General features: G+C 49.9%; 1 protein-coding gene across 1 annotated transcript in view; it reads right to left on the reverse strand.

Annotated features, from left to right (window-relative positions):
• Nucleotides 1-13637, reverse strand: part of Wdr1 (WD repeat domain 1) — a 34986-nt gene extending 21349 nt beyond the window's left edge. Inside the window, exons 1-3 of the mRNA XM_085836658.1 lie at nucleotides 13403-13637; nucleotides 12964-13085; nucleotides 3080-3170 (exon numbers count right to left, since the gene is read on the reverse strand). Coding sequence (XP_085692784.1) covers nucleotides 3080-3170; nucleotides 12964-13085; nucleotides 13403-13418 — 229 coding nt within the window. The 5' untranslated portion in view covers nucleotides 13419-13637. The remainder of the gene's footprint in view (nucleotides 1-3079; nucleotides 3171-12963; nucleotides 13086-13402) is intronic.
• Between the last annotated feature and the right edge of the window lie 3775 nt (nucleotides 13638-17412).

The following is a 17412-nucleotide window of genomic DNA, read 5'->3' on the forward strand; positions in this document are numbered from 1 at the left end:
CGATCTCCAGAAGCAGGTCACAAGCTGGGTGGTGGTATGCCAGAAAGCCCTCCCCCAGTCATCTGTGGGTGATGTCCAGGAAGACAGCAGTGCTGAGGCATGTTCCAGAAAGAAACGGAGACCTGGTTAGTCACTGAACCCACAGGCCAGAAAGGAAAGTGTGAAGCGAGCAGTATGAGGAGCTGTGCATACATAGAAAGGGCATTGTGACCACTCCAACCCCCCCCCAAATATTCAGAAGCAGCCTATATATACATAGGCACTCTATACACACATGTATGTACATGCACTCATGAATAAGAATGACAGACACATACCTATGTATACATGCACGCTAACTCAAGCACTCATGACAAGGTTCCTCCCTAACAGGGCCCACACTGTCCCCTGGGCAAGACAATAACGATGGGATGAAAGGTGTCTCTCCCTCTAAGGCAGTGTAGGAGCCAGCTTTCTAACCCTGGGTTGATGGGCCAGCTGCTACCCCTCATGTAGTTCTCCCTCCATCCCTCAACTGGTATCCAGCCATTTACATACAACCTCTGCCACCAGATCAGCAGGCCTCTTCCTCATGCCTCAGTTCACTCTTTTCAGAAGCAGTTGAAACAGGAAAGAGATAGGAGGAGCCTGGAGATTAATAAAAGGCCTCAACTTATCAGGGTAAACCCCCAATAGTCAAACACAAGTTGGAGGTCACATGCCACACTAGGTGCTCAAGACAAAGTAGTTACCCAAAGAGACCAAATAATTGAGAACCGTTTTCAATGACCTGTTGGTTTGTACAGCACCAGGAAGAAAACTGCCTAGTGAGTGCAGTGTGACATTAGGGATGGGCTTCTAGGCAAACTCATGGTCACACTCGGACTGAGAACAGAGCCAACGGAGCGGCCATTCTTCTGAGTCTGCATTATCCCTCCACCTGACACATGCGGTGTAGGAGCACAGAGTCCTAGTCAAACACCATGGGACTTGAAGAGGGAGGAGGAAAGCGTGAGTGGAGTGGCTTTTATTCATACCCAAGGAGACCCAGCCCATGGAACCCTCAAGCCCTGTCGTGCAGCTTCCAGTCTTCATCTCGAGGCTCCCTTTAGGAAGCCTGCCCTGGGCATTAGGCCAAATCAGGCACCCTGACTTGGGGCCTCTCCTACATCCTATAGGCTGCTTAAAAATCACTGTCCAGAGTGAAGAAAAGTGAGACTGCCCCCAAAATGTCTCGTGTGATCAGAGGGCCTTCTCAGAGGCTTGGGCTCCAGGGACAGATCCGTCACAATGTTAGGATCCTTCCGGAAGGTTCTATCCTCTAGCAGCTGCTGGACAGCTGGACTGACAGCATCTACAGATTGCAAAGCAACGGAGGCCCTGGCTGGGAGGGAGATGTAGGCTTCAGGGTACTAGGCTCCAAGCCTTTGGACACACCCGTTAGCAGCTGACCTACCATGCCAGCACAGCTTTTCCTAAGCTTTCCCATCCCCTCCCTTACTTCAAACACAAAACACTATTTTTAGCTCAGGGCCTGCAATGTGCACAGCAAATGTCCCACTGTTACCCCTAACAATTACTCTGCTCTCCTCAAAGTACACTGGAAATGTGGAAATGTGATCCCCCCCACAAGCTTCCTGCAATCTGCCAGCAAACCAGGGCTGTTACGAGAACATCAAAACCATACCAATGTCCTCTTTTCATGGACTGTCCTTTGTCGAATAGAATGCATAAATTCTGCATTCAATCAGAAGACCATCGGATTTCTGTCTTGTCCAACAGCCCCATGGGGACAGTGAGGTCAGGTCTAGGTCCACAGGCACTCAGATGGGGATGGCAAAGCAGGAGCTATGCCAAGCTGAGTGGCTGCCCTCACCAGCAACCCTCCTCTCTTAACAGATTTCTCAGAGAACTCAGCTCAGTGTTAAACATAATTTTAAAAGGCATTCCAGCTAAATCCTGAGGCTTAAATGAAGAGACATTTTGCTGGCAAGCAGGGCCAAGGGGGAAAAAAACCCTAAAATAACAAACTAACCTACAAGGTTACAACAAATCATGGATCCCAGTTAGTTTTACAGAGTCAATGTATCTAAACACAAACCCGGAAAGTGCCTAGGGTGTGTTGGACTCCAGCCCAGCCCAGCCCAGCCCTTCACTACAATACTAGTAGTAAAGGGCTCTGCAGGGCCCTTTTCTTAAGTGCACCCTAGCTTCACTGATAGCTGCCATGATCAACCCTAGCAGACCTTGTACTAAGTACCAAACACACATCACCTTTGGATCCTTAACCCAGGAGGGAGTTATGTGAACCCCAGTTCACAGGGTGAACTAAAGGTACAAGGATGTAAGGAAGGAATGCATCATCAGTAAGGCACAGGCTGGGGGCCCTCCCAGACCTACAGCCTGCCATACCAGACACACTGCCTGAGGGAGTGAGGGCAGTGCAGACAAAGGTGCCACAGCACCTAAAAATCCTGGTCATCGCTGTTCTGGCTAAGAGTCTGGGCTCTCAGGCCCAGCCACTGCTCACTCAGTTCCCTCCCTGTCCTAGAAACAAAGATAAGCAAGCAGGCTATTAATTAAGTATTGGATATCTGAACGAATGACTCCAGTGAATAAATGAATGAGATGCAAGGTGCATAGTCACTCTACCCTCTCTGCTTCTCATCTGTAAATGGTTAAATTCTACATTTGCACCACAAATGCAAATGTCTGTCTGTCCCATCTGCCACAGTCACCTACTGAGCCACACAGGGGCCCAGGCTAGAGGGCATAAAGACCAACTCTCAAACAATGCCAACACTGGTTGCAAAGTTGGCTGGAAAGGAATAGCCAGTACATTGACACAAAATAGCCACCACATGCCCAGTTAGCAGGGGCCTCACAGAATAAGCCAGAACACTGCAACACTGCAAACTACAAAGTGTCCATTCTAGGTCTGCAATGGGCACTTCCGAGGCTCATGCTTTCCTGCCACCTTAACTAAAGCCAATCAGTATTGTTCTTCATACTTTTAACCAGGCCCCACCCAATTCCCAATTCCCCGGTCAAGCAGGTGCCATCAGGGCCACACGTGTCCAGGAATGGTACTCATAGTTACCTCCAGAAGCAATGTAGAATCCGCTGGGTGCATACTTGGCTACTACCACTTGATGGGCATGTTCTGTGTAGATATCAGCAATAGCAGGGTTCTGTAGGGGAGAAAAGTAGAGGCTGAATAGAAGGAATGTATAGGCACCAACTATGGCTAGCTCCCCAACCCAAGACCAGGACAAGGATACACGAAGTTTAACATCCGACTATCATGGCCAAAATCCTAAAAAAAATACCTACCTGGCCATCCACTAATGCTCATTGAGGTAACTGAGGTAACTTTTTGCTGGATTTTTTTATACTTCTCTCAATAAGCGTGCGTACGTGCGTGTGTGTGTGTGTGTGTGTGTGTACATACATATATATTTGAGGACTATTGCACAAACATCTAATTAAAGAACTGTGTGGTTCTCCTATGTGGGCAGCAGTCAGCTGACAATGAATTCATACAGTCTATTATGTCCAGTTCCCTAGCCATCTCCCCTGAGCATCGCCAATCCTCCTCAAGTCCTCCTTGGGTCTGTCACAAGATAGGTCCTGGCTCTGAAGTTCAGGAGCAGAACAGGAATGAAGCTGGGGACCTTCTGTCAAAAGCTTGGGCTTGGGAAAAAAGGAGGATTCCTTGCGCTTCCCATAATACATGGCCTTTGAGGAAAGCACAGGGGCAGAAGTGGGGCTGGAAACCTCTACTCCTTGGCAGTGAGGTTTCAAATGTGTAGTTTATAAAGCAGATCCCTGATCACTCATTCCCAATCCTCTCTCACAAGTCCGCACATCCCTGCGGCAGCCCCTCAGCACAGCCAGAGATGCTTCTCAGTCTCTTCTCAGTTAAGCTTGCTTTCTGAAGCAATGAAAATGAGGCTGTCTAGCCTGATTCCTGCTGTGGGCCTTTTCCCACCAGTACTCTCTGGGAAAGCAGGCAGCTTCCTAGACTCAAGGCGAGATCACATAAGGGGAAGAGGTGGTGCTAAGATTTTTCCTGAAGTCTCTGCTTGGCTTCCTAAGATCCTAGGGTTTGTTTACTCCTGGTCAAGGGATCCTGTAGTGTCCTCACTCTACAGGTGGAGACCACCCACCTCCAACCAGTCAACATTTCTGTGACCTGCTTCATATCATAGCCCATGAGCTATCACAGCACTTAGCAAATAATGTGTTAAATACATGGGTGAGGTGGGGGAAACAAAACAACAAGACACCATCAGTCTTTCTCTTTCTTCAAAACTTAACACAGCATTTACTTTATGTGTCTCATAAGTTAGTCTGTTTTAGAATAAGTATGTACTCATAAAATAAAAATCCAGAGAATCCAGAGAGGCCACCGAATGTTAAGTCAGCATATAAACAGTAGCATTCATCTTCTGGGAAATGAAATCTGAACTACTGTACCTCCAAGAACCAATGAGACCATCAACACCAGCTGCTAACAAGGCTGGCGAGATGGTGGAAACACAGTGGCACAGCTGAAAACTGCTTGGTAATTCTTTGTATGGGGTGGGAAGATGGCTTGTGGATAAAGCAACCAGTTCAATCCCTGGAGCGCACATAAAGGTGGAAGGAGAGAACTGACTTCAAAGTTGTCCTGACCCTCACATGTGCCACACATTCCTGCTAATGATAAAAATAAATGGAAAAGGAAAAGAAAGCTCACCATGCGTTCAGAAAATAACCCCATTCCTGGGATACTTCACTAGAGGAAACGGAACCCTATGTCCACAAAAGGCCACCAGGAAAGCCTTATCAAGGGGCCCTCAGACTGGGGTATGATGAGGACATCTCTTGGTGCCCTCTTTAGAATCTCAGGCACATTAAGGGCTTGCAGGCATGCTGTATGAGGGGTGGAGCCCAGCTTTCTAGGTAGCCCCCTCTTCAGAAGCACAGAAAAGCTATGATGAAGCAGCCTGGCAAGTTTTGTAAAGGATATAGAGGAGGATGCTGGGTAAGATGAGTGAGTGGTAGTAGCAGGCAGGGATGATCAAGATAGCCATCAACAAGTAAACAGGAAAACTGTAAACAGGAAAACTAGGAATGATATATTCTCCCACCCTCGACACTGTTCAACCACAAAATGGATCAAACAACTAACACCTAGCCACCTGGACCTCCAGCCATGACGACCCAGGAGAGGCCAGACACTGCTGACTTCTGTCATAGGGAGCCAGTTCTACAACGGTAGCCCCTATTAAATTAGATCAAGAACTGCTGGAGATATAGTATGCCTGGTAGAAGTCAGGGAGCATTCTAGAATCCTGGGAGTGGTGCTATGGTCATGGAACTAGTCATGTTAAGCTGTGCACCTGCAACTACAGCATACCTCACAAAGCACTGAGGCAAACCCTCTCTTGCTCAGATCAGCTCAAGCTTCATATTCTGACCAGTGCCTTCCTTCTCAGAATCTACACCTAGAGTTGGCTCCGATTCACCCATCCCTACCTTACAGCTGACAGAGTCTCTTGAGGACTGTCACGCCTGCACTAGCTACAAAATTGTGTGACCTTCTAGGCTGCATTGCCTTCCAAGGGTAGGAAGCAAGTCAGCAGGAAAGGGCATCCCAAAATGGAGGGAGAGAAGGCAGAGGCCAAGGCCAACATTCTTGACCCTACATGGTCAGGGCTCCTGCAGTGGGCTTGTAAAACCCCAAAGGGCACCAAATCCCCGCCTAAGCTGGATGAATCATTCACTCTCTCTCACTCACACACTTTCGTTCGTATTCTGAATACAACTGGGTCAAAAGACTCCAAATTACAGATAATGACTTGCATCTGAGTCAGCAAACTCCTCCCAACTCTAGGCTCACAGCAGGAGCAGTTACTAGTGCCAGGAAGAGAGGATGGCTTCCCTGCCCCAGGCTACTGTGTGTCCCACTGCAGGAGGCTCAGGCCAGGCCAGAAAACACCCAGTGATCACACATACACCCTCCCCAGCTTCCTCCCTAGAGTGAGCAACCAACCTATCTGAGGAAACAATTTCAGGAGCATGGGGCATGGTTATTTCCCTCTGTGTAGGGCCCACTGCCCTAGTTAGGCTGGGGTCACATTCGGAAGCCTGCACAAGGCGTTCCTCATCCTTGACTCGCTTCTTACCTTACTGTAAGGGTCAGAGGCCCCAGGATCCCTGGGGGAAAGCAAAAAGTGCTTCCTTACTCCACAGGTCTCAGGGCCTCTCCACTAGGGCTGCCCAGTGCTCCTAATCAGCCTTGGAATGCACGCGTTCTTATCCACCACATTTTCAACCCCACCACATTTGCTCCTGGTATTAACCTTAGACATCAGCTGGCCCATCTTGTGTACTGGAACCATAGGCTTTTCTTCTGAGTCCCCAGTAATACAACTTGTGTGGGAGGGCAGCAGCAACTCTGTGTCCCTTCAGTTTCCAGAGCATCCCCCTCCAGGATCAGACGAAGGCAGCCTAAGTCAACCATGGCAGTCCACAGAGGACCGAATAGAACATGCAAACTAAACCTTTAAGCCAGGTCCATCAGTGCCACAAAGGGGCCTCCACGTGCTTCTTTAATAGCAAAGGTCTCCTGGAGCCCAAGGAGGACCGTGCTGGACAACCTCCACCATTCACCCATGTGGCACACTTCCTGGGACTGGGAGCAGATCCTGCTATGGGAAAGCCGGTGCTAAACACAATGTACAGGGTCCCTCTATCCACCAGAAACACAGGTCAACCCTGTGTTACTGCAGTCACCCAGCTCCAACACAGTACATATACCTTCACACGTCCACAGCAGAACTTATGCCTGGGCCAAGCCCCAGACTACACCATGCTGAAAGAGGGAATTGGAGGAGCCTAACTAGTGTTCAGAGCCACCCTCAAGCTGGGTACAGTACCTGCCTGGCCCTGATAGCTCACCATGTATTGGTTAACCTGCCTGGGAAGCCACCGAACAGCACACTGGACACCTTCCCTGGCTCCATAACACAACTCTCGGCTCACCTTGGTCTAGAGTCCTTTCCCTGTCCCACCCCTCATCCAGCCCGTGCTCCACAAGCCACTGCTTCAAAGTCCACCTACTTCCATTAAATTGTGCCTCAATCCCCATCTCTTAGTCAAAGATTTAGCACATGGCACCGGTCCACTTGTCCTTCCCTGACACGTCACACTGAAAAGAACTCATGATGAGTGCACTCAGCACCCACATATTGGGATGTGCATTCTTTTGGTACATTCCACCAACAACTTTATACTAAATGGATTTTACGCAGGACTTATGTGTCTGATTCACCATCCTGAAAGAACCCTGAATTCACTATGACAGGCACTAAGCACACCCTTCCATTGATACTCTCTGCAAGAAGTGCAGGTTAGGGCTGGTGAGATGGCTCAATGGGTAAGAGCACCCGACTGCTCTTCCAAAGGTCCAGAGTTCAAATCCCAGCAACCACATGGTGGCTCACAACCATCTGTAATGAGATCTGGCGCCCTCTTCTGGAGTGTCTGAAGACAGCTACAGTGTACTTACATATAATAAATAAATAAATCTTTAAAAAAAAAAAAAAAAAAAAGAAGTGCAGGTTATAAACTAATACCTAGCTGAATAAGCCAAGGCGCAATGAAACTAAATGACTAGATGTGACCCAGGCCAGCTGTGGTAAGGCCAGGGCTTGAATTTAACAGTCTCCATTCCTCCATTTGGTCCTATTCTTTTATCATAGCTGGAATCAGCATGAGTCTGGTTCCTGAGCTCAGGAGTTAAGAGCTCACCTTGGCTGTACGTGGCTGTAATACTGGATGGAGCCAGGGACTGAGAAGAGGTAGGGTGGTCACTTACAGGTCTAGGAGTATTCTAGTGTGACCTGTAAGCATCAGTGCCCCTCGGACTGTGTCAAGACACTACCACCTTGCTTCGGTACCTCCTGCTACCTGCCCGGCACCTGCCCAAGCATGAGCTATTGGGAGATGACTCCACCTACCCAACAGGGAGGCAGGGAGGTGGCAGGAGAGAATCGGCACAGCCAGACAACTTTCTGCAGATGCTATGTGAGTCAATTTGGCTATATCTGAAGATGACTGCCCCCCCCTCCTCCATCCCAACATTACCCCATTCATTAGGAGGTACAATGAGATAAAGACTCTCTGGGTGGACACTGAAGGTAGAAATGGTTACAGAGGTGAGACAGGGCCTTTTTTTAGGAAGGTAACAAGTCCAGTATCAAAGCTGGGAATTAGAATCTTTTCTGAAAGAGGCGCCACAAGTAGGGAGCACTCTCCACTGAGATGGCAGAAGCAAAACAGGACAAGCTCTTCAGGGAGCCCAGGCTACCTCTTCCCTGGCCTCAAGAACTAGCTGCTGCTGGTGGTCTCTCTCTGTCTCTCTCTCTGTCTCTCTCCCTGTCTCTCTCTCTCATTACAGGCGATTGTGCTTGCCCTCCCTGCTCCTCCCAAGATATACGCCAAACCAAAGTCACCCTGCAGTACAGTGGCTTCCTGTCTGGACTTTGCCCACATCCATTGTGTGTCTACACCTTCCTCTGGGAGACCTCTTACTCATGCTCTGAAACCCCAAGTGTTCTCCAGCAGCTGTCCTTATTTCGTCTCTGATGCTCCACAGCACCCGACACTCTTGTAAAATGGCTTACAGTGTGTGAGAATATTATCTACCAGGGTTCTTGAACCTGATGTTCCTGGTAATTTGGAGTTGGTATTTCTGTTACAGGATAGTCCTGTGATTTGTAGAATGTTCAGCAACATTTACCTATTAAACATCAGCAATATACTATATTTAAACGTTGATAGTGAACAAACCCCATCCCCCTACCAGGAAGCAGTGATAGAAGTCTTGGCATACAGCTCATAGGCTAAGCTAAATGACACCCTGGCTTAGTGAATATGTACTAGAAATACCAGAAACAATGGACAGCTACCTAGATGATGAGCCTTTGAGCAATGCATTTATGTCCAGCTTGCTAATGGGTTTCCCAGCCGCAAACTTAAACATGTGTCAAGGGCAGCTGTCACCTTGTCACTGTCACGTATCTTTGAATGTTTCCAGTGGTCTTAAGAACTATGCTGGGGTGGACAGTGGTAGTACAAGCCTTAAATCCTAGCACTCAGGAGGCAGAGGTGGATCTCTGAGTTTGAGGCCAGCCTGGTTTACAGAATGAGTTCCAGAGTAGCCAGGGCTACATAGAGAAACCCGGATGTGACAAACCTAGAGAACAATGCTGAGTTACTGCTGGGTACCCTGAGCCACACATACGTGTCTAGCTGCCAACTTGAGTCATCTCCCTCATCCATACAGCCTCTTCTCTAGCTTTACTCAATGGTACCCACAGATCCTACCTGAGCCCACAGACCCTCAGTGCCTGCCCTGTGTTGAAGCACCTTGTCCAGCCCTTACCCACAAGTGATCTTGTGGTGAAGGGAGCAGAGTTCTTGGCTCTGGACATAGCTGCTACTGTGTGCTCATTTCTTTTTCTTTTCTTCTTTTTTTGTTTTTGTTTTTTTGAGACAGGGTTTCTCTGTATAGCCCTGGCTGTCCTGGAACTCACTTTGTAGACCAGGCTGGCCTCAAACTCAGAAATCCGCCTGCCTCTGCCTCCCGAGTGCTGGGATTAAAGGCATGCACCACCATGCCCGGCGTGTGTGCTCATTTCTGTCCAAGTAGTCAAACATACTACCACATTCTGCTACAAAGAACACATTTTGCTATGACAGTGTGCTCTACAAGCAGGCCCTGTAACCTGTACCAGCTTGGTTGACAGCCATGCTGGCAATGCAGCAGTGACTCAGCAGGCACACACCTAGACAGAGCGACTGTTAGTCTTCGAGTCCTGTTTATTCCACCCCCACCTGCAGGGACCCACACAGGATCCTCCTGCATGGGCTGGTAACAGATGGTGCCAAATGAAAACTGGTTTGAGTTCAACCTCCTCCAATTGGTTCAAAGAGACAAGCCAGTGGTTAGTCCAACTGCTGTGTGTCATTTCCTGAGACCCAATTTCACAGAACTGAGCTTCCTAGATATATACCTTAGCTCTGCTAGGGGTTCACATCTGCCAAGATACACAATGTTTGAAAGTTCCCAAATGCCAGGTTCCAGATGGCCTCCATCACCACATGATTTAAGCCTGCAGAGAATTTATTCTTCAAACGTGGCAACAGGACAAGGGAGAAAGAGACAGAGAGCATCTTTGCTACCAGCTCTCCAAAAGCCAGGTTCACAAAGCCGTCTTTCAGTCACAGAACAGCTGACAGGCAGCCCCAGCAGGAGGCTGGCAAGAATATTCTTGTATAAATTCTAAAGGTGGGTCCCAGAAAATTGGGAGCACAGTGGTGCCTTTCATGCTAGGGTTGCACCAGTGAGGCAGAAGCAGGGGATTTTATGTCGCCTTGGCAATATAGTGAAACTCTCTAACAGGAAAAGAAATTAGGTGCAGTGAGCTCACTGGAATATTGTGGGTCAGGTGTTCTAGTGTAAGGACATGAGGTGAACGACACAGGAAAAGCCCTGCTTTCCTAGAGGTACGGGCCAGAGAGAACAACCTGGAATATTTAGGAATAACAACAGCAACAGCTTCGTTCACATTTACTGCCAGCAGAAAGTAAGAGAAGGCTAAAAGGAGAAAAGCCGTTAAGGAGAAGGGCCCTCTAGTGAGGTAATTTCTAAACAGGAGTGTAAGAGATGACAGGGAGACAGACACAGGAGAATGAGGATCTAGGCAAAGGCTGCACCTTGAGCAGGTGGAAGGTTGAGGATGGGTAGCATGTGAGGAGAAGAGGCAAGGGAGCCTGGAGCTGACAGAGAAGAGGAAGGTCAAAGGAAGAGCACTGGGGCAATGCTGCTGAGTGTGAGCCAATTGTGTGTGTGTGTGTGTGTGTGTGTGTGTGTGTGTGTGTGACTGATCAGAACTGCGCCAGCAGGCACAGCAAGAACACACCTCAGGGCAGCCAGTATGGTGCTTAGATACAGGATAGAGCAAAACAGGTAGAGTCTGCCAGATTCTATAGGACTCTAATTAAATGTGACAGGGCAGCTCTGAGGATCAGAACAGTCGAGGGGCATGGTTGACTTAAGGAGCATGCAAGAACCCCAAAAGTGACCTGGGTCAGAAGTCTACAAGGCATGATGTGGTGCCAACCTTCCTGGACTTGGATTCCTAGCAGACCACCTTCATTCCTGCATCTTCATGTTCCTGAGAACTCACACCTCATTTTCTCTAGCAACACTCTGTCCTAATAAAAACTGAATCCATCTTTGAGGACCAGGAGGCCATCAGCAGACCAGAATGTGCCTAATGACACACAGCACACAAAAGGCTATAGTAATAGATCCCTACAGCATATTATTTTTCCTGGCACGCTCAGAACTTGACCTGGGTGGGATGAGAAGCGGCTGCACGTCCTCCAGGAGAGAACAGTGAGGCCTGGACAGGACTGACCGGTGGACATGTCACTGGCGGTGAGCCCAAGCCCTTCCACCAACGGCTGCATTGCTCCTCTGAAACTACCAAGCCAGCAAGTTCAAGGGACAAGCTGGCCTAGCACTCGAGTGACCGCTCCATGCAGTTCTCCCAACTGGAAGTGAATAGCGACAAAGTGGCCTGAGGAAACTACGTGTAGGGGACAGAAACCAAACACCCTACAGCTAGGGGTATATGAAGATGCTTTAGACACTTTTGTCAATTCCACAGAGCTCCTGCGACCATCTCCATTTTTCCTTTACTTTCTCAAAATCTTATGACCTCAATATAGTTGTTGGCTTGTTAAGCTTTTGAGAAGGCTTCCCCAGTTCTAAAAAGGCTGGGTCAGCTTTCTAGGAATCTGTGTAACTAGCAAGGCAGGCTCATACCCAAACTTCCACCTCACTTGAGGTGCCCAACAATCCTGTAGAGGTCAGAAGCCAGCACAGGACTGATGACTGGTCGGTTTAATCAGACTTACAAAGGACACAGCCAGCAGCCACCACAGTTCAAAAATGCAGCCTCTTTTTACAAAGAAACTGGGGTCTACCCTCAGCCAGCTGGGAGACTCTTGGAGGATAGGGGTGTCATGAGCTACTTCGTCTGACTAATGATGTACCTGGCATGCGGGAGCTGAAGGTGACAGCCTTGGTGGAAGAGTCAAACCCTCCACCTCTCTAGCAGCCCTTTGCCAAGCATAGCCCTAAGTCCAGCCTTCAGCTTCTACCCCACACCATTCCTCAGGCCTGAGCACGGGAGAGACAAGATTTGAGCCACATCCTGGAAATGGAGAGGAGGCCCAGCAGACTGACTCATTTCAACAACCAGAGGAAAAAACATGAATTTGCAAGGGCCTCCCAAAAAGCTGCAGCTCTGGGGACAGCAGGTCATTTACAGAGAACCATCCAGAGGAATTCACTAGTTCCTGTTTCCTCTCAGAGACTCAAGTCCGTAACAGTTGGCATTCAGAGGACAGGGTGTGTAGGCCTGGGCTCTGGCATACCAGGAAGCCCAGGGTATTGGGATGATTAAGCACAAGGGCCATTTACCAAGTGCTCCATTTATGCCAGGCACAAGACAGCATTAGGACAGCTGACCAGCTCATTCAGCCAGCCAAGGCAGCCAGGGCAAGTGGAGGACCATTTCCCTGTCTCCGTTTCCCCAATGCGGAAACTGGGCTCAGGAAGGGCCAATCAACAGCCACCCCATGATCAAGCAGCAGCAGACTCAAAGCCCTTGGCTCTAAGGACTGAAGAGACCCAAGTCTTAGTTTGCCAGTCTACGGGGGGTGTGGGGGTAGAGGTGGATGACACCACCACCACTGAGCCTCCAAGGTGTGGCTCCTGGGCAGAAGGGGCGTGGCTCCCCTCTCCCCAGGCCAACGGACTGGGAGGTGAGGGGGCGGAAGGGCAAGAATTTCCCGACTCTGAAGGTAGCTCGCAGGGCAGGGACGGAAGCAGGCCCCGCTGGGCACAAGAGTACTCACATCGATGTTTCTCAGGATGACGCACTTGCCATTGGTGTAGAGGAAATGATCGCCCTTGGGGTCTCCACCGAGGATCTTAGAGACGCCCCGCTCCACCTGGGGGAGGCTGGCGAACACCTTCTCTGGGGAGATACAAACCCAGCACGGTGCATGAGGGGCAATCCCGGCCTCGCAGGACCCAGGGAGTTGCAGTCAGTCAGCGCTGGGGGTCCCGAGCCGGTCACCTGTTGCCGCGTGCGGGCACGGCCGGCGGACTTCCCGGGCGGCGGCGGCGGTCAGGACCCGGGGTCCCTCCCGCAGCTCGGCCGGCCCAGCCCACAACGCCCACTCCGGGGTCCCCAGCCCGCACCCCCGCGGCCGTGCAAGACCCCGGCCGCGCCCTCCCGCCTGCACCCGACCCCAGAAGCCGGCGGCCGCGCGCGGAGGCCCACGCACTCACTGATCTCGTACGGCATCCTCGCCCACTTGTTACGGCGCCGCGCTCGAGTGGAACCTCGCAGTGGCCGAGTCCAGGGACGGCGCGGAAGGCGGCGCCGGGCGTGCCGGGCGCGGAGGGGGCGGTCCGAGGCCCGGCTCCGAGACCCGTACGCGCCTGCCCCGCGCGCTACCGCTGCGGACAACCCAACCCGGAAGCGCGGCCCCGGCGCGGCTCGCCCCCAGCTTTGACCATATATAGTCAAGCGCTCGGCTCGGAGGCTGCAGCCCCACGAGCCTGCGCGGACACCGCCCCGCCCCGCTTGCGGGCCCGCCCCGGAAGTGACGTGACGCGACCCGTGAAAAGGCGGCGCGGAGGGTTGTAGGTGCGGGGCGGGAGGGTTTTTTGGGCTTGTCTGGCTTTGCACCGGGAGCCTTCTTGTGGAGCAGACCTTTCTCGAGCTTTCCAACGCCAGCTTGGCGCCCCGGCTTGCAAAAGACCTGAAGCCACGGGGCGTATGGGGTTTTGTTTGTTTGTTTGCTTTCACTGGGTATGCTTAGGAACTTCCCCGTCTCGCTCCCTCCTGCATGAAACTTCCTAGTAGCAAAGAAGCCAAGAAAAAAGAACGTAATTCTTAAAGATGGCAGGGGTTGTTTCCTAACACGCTCTGGGGAAGGGCGTGAGGGTGGAATTCTTTTCGTGGAAAGAAAGCAAAACCTGGAATTTTTCGAGTCTCACAGGTTTTGACTAGGGCAAGATGAAGTCCTCTGGCTACTTGAATGAAAAGTTCTGAAGCCCTAGTTGGAAACCCGGAAAGTGGTCTTTCAAAGGAGAGCTCTTAGGAATTTGCAGCAAATGAAAAAGTCCATTTCTGCTTTATAAATTGGAGTCAGGTTTGCTAATTACCCTGAGGACCAGTCCCACCCCACTCTCCTGGTTCACCTGAACACCCACCCGATTCCCCTCTAGCTTATCTTAATCTAAATTGCCATCTAGTTAGCAGTTAAATGAATTTATAGCCTATAGGAGTGCCCAGGTTTCGTAGAGAAGAGTTTTAAGTGTACTCGGTAGGTCCTGTGTGGGAACCTCAGTGTTTCTTGAAAAGTCTGTTTCCTTAGTACCTAGTCTCTTGTGCTGATAGACCAGCATTTTTAAGGTTCTATGAATGTTACCCCCTGCCCTCTGTGACCTTCTGTTTGCCAGGATTGCTTGTCTAGGGATCCCACCTAGGTATATTTTATATAGAAAAGAAAAAGAAGCCAGGGATATGTTTGGTGGAGGTGTAGTATGTTGTGGGGGAAAGGGGTGCCTCTGAGGACCCATCCTGAACTGAGGCATCCCCTCCCCCTGAGGTACCAGCCACAGGACAGTATAATATGGAAATAGCTTATTTAGGACATGGGGAGGAGAGTTGAGGGGATAGTAGAAACAGAATGACAGAGTAGAGGCCAGCCATGAACATTTGGGGGGGTCGGAAGAGAAGGGACAGAAGAGGAAGAGAGCAAGAGAAGAGAGTGAGGAAGGGGCAAGTAGCCCCTTTTATAGTGAGTCAGGCATACCTGTCTGTTGCAGGGAACTGTGGGGCGGTGCCTAGAAGGAATGCCAATACCACCTGGTTAATGTCTCTCAGAAGTGGTGACTTCTCAGCCACTATCTCAATGAGTCACCTGCCTGCCCCAACCTTTACATGGCAACTTTCTTGGGTCCTTAGTTTGCTTTCCCCATTTGCATTGTTGATGTTGCCATAGAACCACCAAACTGCCCACCAGCAACACATGGCTACTTAGCTACAATTATGATTTCAGAACAGTCCCACTGTTAGTCTTCTAGCGACCTCACTGCACTGTGCAGATGAAAGACACTTCCCCTGGGTCTGGTCGAGCGCTGTCCTAGGGATGTGCTAGGGATATTTTCAACAAGCAAGATGTCCATCCTAGGATGCTGGGACAGAAGATAGTGTAGTCTGTGAGTTTCTTATTTACTAGAATTGTTTTAGATAACAGCTTAGCGATAACCTTTCTAAACCACACTAAAATTCCCACTCAGCATGGTACTAAGACGGCTGGGGTAATACCAGCTCCAAGCTCTTTACAAGCTGATAGCTGTCCTATGTGCATCATCTTAAATGACATGAACGCTCCAGAGAGTTTGGATATGGGGCAGCTTACTCACTATAAAAATCACGTACCATGCGTCAAGTTTTCCAGGTTTTAGTATAAGAGGGGGCACTCAGGTGTGTGAAATGGTTGAAGTTTCCATGCAAGGAACAGGTTGGCTACACCTGCCAGCACTAATGTTTAGAGACAAGCAGCTGGGTTTGTCCGACAGGAAGTCAAGTGAGGAAACCCTTGATGTGTCCATACAATGACTTCAGTCTCTAGAAATTAGCCTGGCCGCTTGTACCCAGATGCCTCCATCACTGTCTAAGGGAGTCTTAAAAGCTGCTAGCTCTTCAAACAGACACACAGGCCAACTGAGATGAACACCCTGCCTGCCCCTCCCTCCTCATTGCAGGCTCCTTTGGCACGTTCTTGCCCACGCTGACTACTGAGTGGTCCCGCCTCATCGCAACGGCAGAAACCTCACCCAACCTCATCCTCCACCATTCGGTCCCTCATTGAATCCAGTGTTTATGAAAGCACTTAGCTTGAATCTGTGCTTTCTTAACACTGCTACTCTGCTCCAAGCTGCTTCAGCACCTGGGCCTATTCTGGCTCCTTGATCATGCATAGAGTCGACCATTGCGGCTAGTGAGATTGAAGGGACTCTAGCCAGCCTGAGCATGGTAAACATGGCTCTGGCAGGCCTTGCTCTTCTCCCCACTCCTCCCTGCCTTGCTACAAACCCATTAGATTACATTCCTAAAGCTAGCCACCAAGGTACATTCCCTTACGTGTCCGCTTCCTCCACCTGAGGCTGACTACCAAGGTCCAGCTATCAAAGTATTGAAGTCCAGCAATTAAAAATCCTCTTTGGGTCACCTAATTAACATGCCCAATTAAAATTAAATACCTTATCCTAACACAAGGTTACCCCTTTTACATTTATAAACTGCCATTTGCCTATGGGCCAAGCCTGTCTCCTCTCTATTCAGAGGCAATCATTTGTTGCTCTCTTCCTAAACAAATACACTTCTCCCCTCGCCCCTGTTCCTTTCCCTTTCTCCCCTGTTTCTATCTTCTTTGTCTTTTATTCCCTGCCCTTTGTCTCTCTGACGCAAATACACCTCCTTTGTGCTGAGAAGTTGGTCTTGGAGCTCCTGAGCCGATACCCCAACTGGTCTTAGTCGCCTTACCCATCTCCTCAGCTTTTGGCCCCTGAAGTCCTGGAGTTACCTCTCCTGCCTGGTTTTCATACAGCTTAATAGGTGTGGTTCTACTCTGCCTTGTGGCTACCTCAGCCTCCTGTACCTGCTATTTCTAGGCCGTTCCAGACACCAGACTTTGAGGTCATCCTCTTTACAAGCCACACACTGTGTTGTTTGGCACTGGTTACAGCGTTTCTCCCTTCCCCCATGAGCGCAGAGCTTTCCAGACAGTTCAAATGAAGCTGCTGATTGCTGGGAGGAAGTGGGCAGCATAAAATATCACAGATTTGCATTCAATTCCAAAGACACTGCATTAAAGCAAGGGACCCAAAAGTACTTATGGAAAAACGGGACAGTCGGACTTGGGTAAGCTAGTTTCAGTAACTTTAATTAGGACTTTAACACAGACCCCCCTCAGTTGGCCTTGGATGTGTTGTCTTATAGCCCCCAGCTGGAAAGTTGCCTTTTGTTTCCACACATAGCAGGATACATGAGGGGTGGTGAGACCTGTCTGTTCTGGGAACAGAAACCAGTGAGATGATTCTGGACATCCAAGGCGTATCTAACCTCTTCCCTGCAGCCCTTGATTGCTTAGGCCCAGTTCTAGACAGGGGAAAGGGCTTTTCCCAGTCCTCACCTGTATCCAGCCTGAAATGGTGCCGCTTTAGAACTAGGCTGATGACTCTATCCTCTAGAGTCTAGAGGTTTGCTGTGTGGACTGAGTCTC

Source organism: Mus caroli, unplaced genomic scaffold, assembly GCF_978045245.1.
Source record: "Mus caroli unplaced genomic scaffold, Mus_caroli_1 scaffold_4, whole genome shotgun sequence".
NCBI lineage: Eukaryota > Metazoa > Chordata > Mammalia > Rodentia > Muridae > Mus > Mus caroli.